Raw genomic sequence first — 9,605 nt, 5'->3', positions numbered from 1 at the left:
GCGCCCACTGGCCAGCGCCGCCTGTCAATCACCCGCGCGACGCCCCCGCCGCGCCGCCGCTTTGCTTGTTGGGTTGGCGGCGCCGCCCGCCCGCCATCCTTCCTTCTTTCCCTCCTTCTCTGAGAGCCGGTAAGGGATGAGAGACGGACGGGGAAAGGGGAGAAAGGGATGAGAAGGATAAGAGAGGAGAGCGAAGGGTTGAGAGGGGCCGTGAGGGGAGCGCTGAGAGGTCTCATGGAGGAGCTGGGGGGATCTGGGCACCTCCGCAGGCAGAGTCGGGGTGCGCGACTATCCCCGCTTCAGGCTCTGTGGAGATGTCTGGGTGTCGCTTACAGGACAGGGACCATCCCCATTCCAGGCTGGGGCTGCCCGGGTGTCCCTCATGGACCGGGAACGTCTCTGGGGCTGTCCGGGTGTCCCTCACGGACCGGGAACATCCCCGTTACAAGCTGGGGATGTCCGGGTGTTCCTCACGGACCGGGACCATTCCCGTTACAGGCTGAGGATGTCCGGGTGTCCCTCATGGACTGGGAACATCCGCGTTCCAGGCTGAGGATGTCCGGGTGTCCCTCACGGACCGTCTGTTCCTTCCGTGCAGGCGGCCATCCCTGTGGATGCCGGCACAGCTGAGGGAGCCGCGCTGTGAGCAGCTCCCAGCTCCGGTGGACACCGAGAGGCCTCGCTGGGTTCAGGGATCCCTTCCCCAGTTGGCACAGACCCACCCGCGCTGTTTGAGCCCATCCCGGCTTTTCCAGCCCTGCAGCCGGCACCGAGGGACGCCTCGGTGCTGTCCCAGTACCGCGGAGCAGGGATGAGAACATCGGCCTGAAGCCTCGGGACACCAGGTAGGTGACGGCCCTGAGCCGCCCGCAGCTTGCTCGGTGATGTGCACCCAGTGCCGGCTGCTTTCCGGGGATTTCGGGGGGCTGGTTCCCAAGGAGACTGAATGGAGCAGCAGCAGCAGCAGCAGCAGTGGGTGATGCTGGTTCCAGCAGGGAAGGGTTGGAATTCAGCAGGTGGAAATCCCAGCAGATGGTGATTCCAGCGTGTGGTGATGCTGTCAGGGAAGCGGTGGATTCGTTGTCCTTGGAAATGTTCACAAACCACTTGGGGACATGGGTTAGTGGTGGGTTTGGCAGTGCTGGGGGAATGGTTGGACTCTTAAAGGTTTTCTCCATTCCATGCTGCAGGCTGTCTGCTTTGCACAGGAATCACAGCCCTCCTCTCCTGGTGTGGGCAGAGACAAAGGCTGCACTCTGTCCCTCCTGCAGCCTTGGATAGCAAGTGAGACCTGGCTGCTGGGAAGTTGGACCTGGAAATGAAAATGAAAGTGAAACTCTTCTGGAAGTGGCAGGATAAAGGGCAGCATGGGAGCATCAAAAATACAGGCAAAAAATTCAGAAAAAATCTAGGCAAAGCACACTGGGATGCACTTGGATGTTCCCAGGAACGGATCCCTGTGCTTCAGGGTGCTCCCACAGCTGCTCCTGTAGGAGGCAGGGAGATGCACTGAGTGCAAAGGGCCAGTGGTTATTTCAGTCCCATAATTGCAGGCTCATCCCAAAACTCTGGAGAAGCATCTCACTGTTATTCCAATTCCAGATGCTGGGGAATTGCAGCTCTATCATTCTACTCAAATCAGTTGTGTCCAAGAACTTGCTTTTGGAAAATGTGAAAAGATTTGGGTTGAGCTCTGTGCCAGCTAACTGGGTGGTGATAATGAACCTGTGATAGTTATCATGGGGTTGTGATGAACTTGTTGGCTGTGTAGGAAAAGTCTGGAGCAAGGAAAGGACGTGGGTAGTGAAAAATATGAAAAGTTAATATAATTCCAGGCAAGGAATCATGGGTTGGGTTGGAAGGGACCTTAAAACTCATCCAGTTCCACCCCTGCCATGGCAGGGACACCTTCCACTGTCCCAGGCTGCTCCAAGCCCTGTCCAGCCTGGCCTTGGGCACTGCCAGGGATCCAGGGGCAGCCACAGCTGCTCTGGGCACCCTGTGCCAGGGCCTGCCCACCCTCCCAGCCAGGAATTCCCAATTCCCAATCTCCCATCCATCCCTGCCCTCTGGCACTGGGAGCCATTCCCCTTGGGGAATGATTGGACTCAATGATCTTAGAGGGCTTTTCCAGCCTTAAGGATTCTGTCATTTTTCTGGCTCACCCAAAGGAAACCTGTTTGCATGGACAGAAATGCAGGAGGAGCTGTCAGTGTTCCTCTCACCTTGCATTTTGGAGCAGCAGCAGGAGGGATAGGATATTTGTGCTGGGACATCTGGGTGAGCTGGAGAGAGAACTTCAGCCTGTCCATCCTGCTGGAGCTAAGGGACTGAGCCAGCCCCACGTGGGTTTGGGGTCTGCTTTGTGCCTTCCCTGCAGGAAATTTGGGAGAGCAGCTCCCTGGGCATGGAAGGCAGGTGAGAATCTGTGCCAGCAGGGTGTGGGGGGAATGTCCTGCTGCAAAGAGAGCCCTGATTGGGATCTGTCAGCACAGGAGAGCTTGAAGTGACTCCATTTGGGAGCATGCTGAATGCTCCTGGTTTAGGAACAGTACTTAAAGAGTTAAAGCTCACCAGCTGAGGCCTCTGGGGATGGAATGGGATAAAACTAACAGGGGTGGTGGATTTCTGGGGAGACACTGGCACAGGGTGCCCAGAGCAGCTGGGGCTGCCCCTGGGTCCCTGGCTGTGGGATCTCAGCACCTCAGGACTGAGGTGTCACCGAGAGCACCCTTGGGGGGCTCGGGAGCCCTGGAATGTTCCAGAAGTGTCTGGTGGCTGCACTTTGATCCCACACAGGAGACGACACCTGTATGAGGACAGGAGGATTCCAACGGGGTGAATGGTGAAGGGATTGGTTAATTAGAGAGTGAAACACAGGGTTTAGGATTTCTGTACAGGGGGGTTTAGAGAAGTAAGATGGAGGAATTGGGGCGTGTCCTGTCCTTCTTCTTCTTCTTCTTCTCCTCCATCTTCTGTGGTGATGGTGGCACTTTGGGATTGGTCATTACTGAAAGTGCACTGGACAATAAGGGTGAAAGGTATTGGGGAAAAATGATAAATATTGTACACGTAACTTTGGGTATAAAGATAGGTGAGTGTGCTCATGGCTGGCTGCTGAGCAGAGCTCTGTCGGGCCGAGAGAAAATCTTTTAGATAAACAATTAATAAACACCGAGACCGAGAAAAGAACTGAAGCCTCTTCTCGTCCTTTGAAATGCGGGCTGCCCCAAGGCCACCCTGGGCCTTTCCAGGCCCTTCAAACAGCCAAAAACCGGACACCTGGCAGTGCCAAGGCCAGGCTGGGTGGAGCTTGGAGCACCCTGGGATGGTGGAAGGTGTCCCTGCCATAGCAAGGGTGGAACTTTGGTTTTTAAGGTCCCTTCCCACCCAAACCATTCTGGGGTTCTGTGGTGATATTTGGACAAGACACAGTGTGGGTTTTACATCACTGGCATTAGAGGCCAGGCTGGTGGAGTTTCTGCTGAGTGCAGGGAAGGCCATGGATGGGGGGGTGGTTCCAGCTGTCCTGTGCAGGACAGAATTCCAGCAGGACAGCAGCTCCTCCTTGTCCTGTGACTCTTAAATCCCACCCCACAACCCCCTCCTGTGGGATTATGGCTTTTTCTGACTTAGAGATGTGGTAATTGAGAGGCGCTTTAAAAACTTTCATTTTATTTTTAGTTATATGTGAAGGGTGAGATAATACAGATGTTATCATTTCCGTTATTATAATTAGAAGTGAACTATTCATTATTTATAACAGATGTTATAATTTCCGTTATTATAATTAGAAGTGAACCATTTCTTAATGATAAGTGTTTTTTAGCTTATTAGTTTTTGTTACATTATGTTCTAAATGTTTTAAAGTTAATTATTTAAAATTACCCCTCGTGGGTCTTTCTACAATGCATTTTTTATTGTTTTATTTTTCTAAAATATTTAGTTTTATTTGTAAGGTTATCTTTTGGAACTTGATTCTTTTTTTTGCAGTGTATATTTTATGGTATTTCTTTTTTAATAATATTTGCTTTGTTTTATAGTATTTTTTTAATAATGTTTGCTTTATTTTATGGTGTTTTTAAGTTAGTATTTCTTATTTTTAGGTTTGTATATGCATATATATAATATATAGCATATAACATATAACATATAATATATTAAGATATATTATATGATATATAACGTATAACATATAATATATAACTTATAACATATAACATATAATTTATAATATATAATATATAATGTATAATATATGATATATGATATATAACATATAACTTATAACATATATATAATATATAATATATAATATATAATATATAATATATAACATATAATTTATAATATATAATATATAATATATAATGTATAATGTATAATATATAATATATGATATATAACTTATAACATATAATATATAATATATAATATATAATGTATAATATATAATATATAATGTATAATATATTTTATATATATATATATATATATATATTCTATTCTATTAAACTTTGAAAATTTTTATAAATTTATTTCTTATACTCTCCCCTGAGGATAAATATCCTCAGTGATAAATCTTGGCAGCTGAGGAGGAGAAGTGTCCTGGAAAGCATCTGGAACCAGAGGTGATCCCAGCCCATGGATTCCCCTGCAGCATTCCCAGACAAAGCTGATGTGGCACAAGCAGTCTCTGCCCCCACAGGAGTTTGGGCTGGATATTTCTGGTGGATTTGGTTTCACTTCAGGTCCCTGCAGTGACCTCAGGCACCTTGCCTGGCTCTGCCTTGGGATGATGGCAGTGGGAACATGAGCCAGGCCTGGCATTCCCTCAGTGCTGTGCCAGGCTGTCCCCTGGCCATGGCTTAAGGTTTCCCAGCAGTGACACAGAGCTGCTTCACACATCTCTGCTATTTCACACATCCCTGGCAATCCTGCAGGTGTCAGTGGTGCAGGGCTCTGGCTGTTTCCAGCCCTAGGGGTTTCATTTTCCATGGATGGGAAAGAGGTGACAGAGGAAATGGCCTAAAAGCTGAATATTCATGTCTGGGTTGATGGGGAGCAGAGGGAAGCTGCTGGGCAGGAGGGAGGGGTGAGAGGATTTGAGCAGGGAAGGGGTGAGCACACGTTTTTCACTGGAGCCCAGAATGGTTTGGGTTGGAAGGGACCTCAAATCCCATCCCATTCCAACCTCTACCATGGCAGGGACACTTTCCACTATCCCAGGCTGCTCCAAGCCCTGTCCAGCCTGGGCACTGCCAGGGATCCAGGGCACCCTGTGCCAGGGCCTGCCCACCCTCCCAGCCAGGAATTCCTTCCCAATCTCCCATCCATCCCTGCCCTTTGTCAGTGGGAGCCATTCCCTGTGTCCTGTCCCTCCATCCCTTGTCCCAAGTCACTCTCCTGGAGCCCCCTTAGGCCCTGCAAGGGGCTCTGAGCTCTCCCTGGGGGCTGGAGTTGTGTTTTAAGCTGCTGACCCTCTCCTCCAGATATAACCCTGAGACATCTTTGAGTCCTTGGAGGCTGCTCCTCTTCCTCCCTTGACAGTGAGCTCTCCCATTTGAGCTGGGTGGCTCCCACGTGCCAGGATTGTGTTTATTTTTCCATCCTGCAGTAGCCAAGTTTGTCATTTAATAAACATCACCCCCCCCAGCCTGATCCCTGTCCCCTCTGTCAGCCAGGGGAACAGATGGGAGGGCACAGCACCAGAAATGCCTGACACTGGCCAAAGCTGGAAAGGAGACAACTGAAGATTTTGAGATGAAAAGAAAAAAAAAAAATTAATGTATTTCTATCTCTGTTGTGCCTTCAGGCCTGATCCAAAGCCCTCAGCTCCTGGAGAAGGAGCCTGTGAGGGCTGAGTGTGCCTGCCCTCACTCCTGGAGCATGGCACAGGATCTTTCCCTGCTTGTTTTTGGAGTGTTGGAGCTTGGGCTGATCCCAGGGCAGGCGTGCTGAGCTGCCAGGGGGTTGGAGCAGTGACAGCCCATGGACACAGGGCTGTTTGTTGAGGGCAGCAGCTGCAGCTCATGATGTCAGTTCTGCATGGATTCAGTCCCAGCTTTGTCCCTTTGTTGAGCAGGGAGCAATCCCTGAGGAGCAGGATGGGGAGGAATGCAGTGGGAAGAAGGTGGCTCCTCATCCTTTAACCTCCTCACATCATCTGCCATGGCCTGGAGTGAGCAAAATCCCAAAATCCCAGATTGGTTTTGCTTGGGAAGGACCTTAAAGATCATCTTGTTCCATCCCGGGGGCAGGGACACTTCCCACCAAAATCAATCTGTTCAGAAAAATTCCCACTTAATTCTCTGAGGAAGTCAAGGTGGCTGCTGAGAAGTGGCAAAATCAGCAGCCAGAAGCAGAAAAGATGTTACAGAATTATTGTCTGATTTATTGCTACATCCCCAGATGTCCATCCCCACATCCCCAGACCACATCCCACTCTCTGAAATCCTTTTCCTTTCTATTCACACTAAATGCCAACCCCAGGTTGATGTCTTGTGTCCCATCATATTTTTAGGTCAAGGGCAATCTGATTTTTTAATTAATGCTTTAAAGGTTAAATTGTATAGAACGTCTGATCACAGAGTAAAGAAAAAACCCAGCAGTATATACAAAAATAGCATCCATTTAAGTTACATAAATCCTTATAAATATAAGAGAGAAATCAGTTATTCTATAAAAAAAATAATTTGGAACATGTGTTCCTGAAGCACCAGCAGAACATCCTCATGCTAAGGACTTCAGCTAGCAAATCTTTATAAATATACCTGCAAATTCTCCCTCACTCTGACCAGAAACCAGTGCCAGAAGATGCACATTTCTATTTTGCTCTGAAACAGGAGCTCTGCTATTTGAACCTCAAATGGCCATTGAGTTTTTTGGCAACCACAACAAGTCCCATCCCTTTGCAAACACCTTTCAGGGCCACAGAAATTCTGCTGGCTCCCTGGGAGCTTTGTAGCAGGAATTGAGACAGTTTGGGCGGGGGTTTGTGGATGCTGCTGTCACTGCTTTGATGCCTGTGCATGGAATTTTTGTTTGACTCAAAAGAAATGAAAAAGAGGGAGGAAAAGCAGCCCTGAAGCTGAAAGCACTGAGGGTCTGTGCACTTGAAGGGACACTCAGAGGGAATGGAGTGGCCTCTGCTGTCCTCTTTGCAGTTGTCTGAGTCACCTGTGGATTGAGTGACTAATTCATAATATCCTCAAGATGTTTGTGTCATATTTTAATAATAATTTCCACAGTTGGAAATTACAGTCATGTAACAGAGGCTAAAACAGAGAGACATTCATGTGTGTTTATGTATTATAATTTTTTTATTATTTTTTCTCCCAGTTGTGACTCTCCTGTGCCTGTAGCTGGGAACAGCCATGCCAGCCCAAAAGGACAGATGGGTTTCTTTCTTGGTTTTCCTTCTCTTCTCCATCTCACAATGTGGAAGTGCCAGCCTGCAGCAGGAGCCAAGCCCCCAGCACTATTTCAGTGGCTTGGAAGCTGGAAAAGCATCCTTGGCTTTTTTCAGCCCCAGTGGTACGTGTTTAATGTGAGTTTCCATCAGCCTGGGGGCTCAGCAAGGCTTGGTGAGAGTGGAACAATCACAGAATTATGGAATGCTTGGAGGGATCTTAAATCCCATCCAGTGCCACCCCTGCCATGGCAGGGACACCTCCCACTGTCCCAGGCTGCTCCAAGCCCTGTCCAGCCTGGCCTGGGACACTGCCAGGGATCCAGGGCAGCCACAGCTGCTCTGGGAATTCTATCTCAGCCAGGAATTCCTTCCCAATCTGCCCTCTGGCAGTGGGAGCCATTCCCTGTGTCCTGTCCCTCCATTGCTTTTAAAGAGTTTCTCTTCATCTTCCCTGTTGGCTCCTTCAGGCACTGGAAGGCTGCACTTAATTCACCCCAGAGCCTTTTCTATTTTCTCAGCCTTTCCCCTGGCAGAACTGCTCCATCCCTCTGATCAACTTGTGGCCCTCCCCAGTGAAGGGGCAGTTCCTGAGGTTTTTAAACCCAAAGGGGTTTTGAAGACCTGGTCAGGTGCTGTGTTTGCACAGTTCCAAGTGCTCCTGACCCCCTGGGATGGGTTCTTTCCTGGCTGTGTCCTCAGGCACACTCCCTCAAACATCTTCATTCATTTTCTGGATTATTTTCTGGAGGAGAAAGCAGATTTCCTAAGGAATTTCCCCTCTTCCATAACACTTGCTAGAAAAAGCAGGAATCTCTTTCATGAGGGAGAACTAAGGCTGTCATGGATTAGGAGAAGATCCCTGACCTTCCTTTTGTTCTTCCTGATCCCCTGGGTGTGATTTCCCAAAGGCATTGGCATGGGCTGAGGAGCATCTCCCACACCTCAGTGTGTGGCAGGAGGATTCTCTTCACCCTGAGGACTTGCAGAGGATTTTTGTTGTGTGTTTTTCAGTTTCTCCTGGTGCCCAACCCTTCCTGGAGCACATTGAGAGCTCAGCTGAGGCTCTCCAGGACTATGGTGTCTCTGTGGTGAAGGTAAGTGGGGCTCAGGGAAGCTGCTGGGTGGGATGGATGAGTAGATGAGCAAGGAAAGGATGAACACAAATTTTTCATAGGATCATGGACTCACAGAACAGCTTTGGCTTTCAGGGACCTTAAAGCTCATCTCTCTCCACCTCACCTTCCATGGACAGGGACACCTTCCACCAACCTGGGTATCCCTGTCCAGCCTAGCCTGGAACATTTCCAGGGATGGAAAATCCCCAGTTTCTCTGGGCACCCTGTTCCAGTGTCCATATTCCATGATGGATGAGGTTGGTTAACTTCTTTTCAGCTCAATGCAACAAATATTTCATACAAAGGAGTTTTTAGCTGAAATTTTATGCAGATTCACAAATTCAGACAAGTGTAATTAGACTCTAAGAAGTGCTTATATATTTATATTTGGATTTATTTACTGACCAAGGTCAGTAAGGAAGCACTGATCTGTCACTTTGAATATGCTGGGCACATCATGGGGTCCTTTGATCCCATCTGACCCAGATCAGGAGGCTGAGCTGAAAAACTGAAGTACAAACTCCCCTCTCCATCTGTGGTGTCCATTTTGGTGGATTTTCCCTCCCAGAAGGTTTGGAGAGGCTGAATTTACACTCTTGCATGACAGAAAGCTGTAGGGGCTGAATCTGTAATTACATGTATTTGCTGTCTAGGTGAATTGTCCCAAAGAAGATGTCTCAAGATATTGTGGAAAAGAAAATGCATTAAGGAAAGCCTTCCTGTTCAGGTGAGGAGCATTTCTGGGCTCTGCACTGGGATCTCTTCCCAGTTTGAAGGAAATGTTTGAGGGAAACACTGTCAGCAGTCAGAGATGTCAGTGGAGGAATGAGAGGAGCCTTGAGGACAGCAGTGACCTGCACAGTTCAGCCAAAGGTGCCCCCAAAATTCCAGCCCAGGCACTGGAGATGCTTTGTCCTCAGTGTGGATTCTCCCATCCTGCCCCAAGTTCCTTGGAGCAGCAGAGGGATGAGCTGTGGAATGAAACCACAGGAGAAACTTTCCATCAGTGTTCTGCTGTTCCTCCGGCCTCCCTCCCCCAGAGCTGTACTCAGGCCTCAAGGTTTTGGGTCTAATCC

General features: G+C 48.5%; 1 protein-coding gene across 1 annotated transcript in view; it reads left to right on the top strand.

Annotated features, from left to right (window-relative positions):
- Positions 1-49: 49 nt before the first annotated feature.
- The window catches only part of TXNDC16 (thioredoxin domain containing 16), a 44,788-nt gene continuing 35,232 nt past the window's right edge, over positions 50-9,605 (top strand). The window contains exons 1-5 of the mRNA XM_064715970.1: positions 50-129; positions 599-845; positions 7,342-7,536; positions 8,426-8,508; positions 9,183-9,256. Coding sequence (XP_064572040.1) covers positions 7,377-7,536; positions 8,426-8,508; positions 9,183-9,256 — 317 coding nt within the window. The 5' untranslated portion in view covers positions 50-129; positions 599-845; positions 7,342-7,376. The remainder of the gene's footprint in view (positions 130-598; positions 846-7,341; positions 7,537-8,425; positions 8,509-9,182; positions 9,257-9,605) is intronic.

Source organism: Zonotrichia leucophrys, chromosome 5, assembly GCF_028769735.1.
Source record: "Zonotrichia leucophrys gambelii isolate GWCS_2022_RI chromosome 5, RI_Zleu_2.0, whole genome shotgun sequence".
NCBI lineage: Eukaryota > Metazoa > Chordata > Aves > Passeriformes > Passerellidae > Zonotrichia > Zonotrichia leucophrys.
The sequence above is the reverse complement of the archived record's forward strand: the minus strand, read 5'-3'. Positions and strand labels throughout refer to the sequence as shown.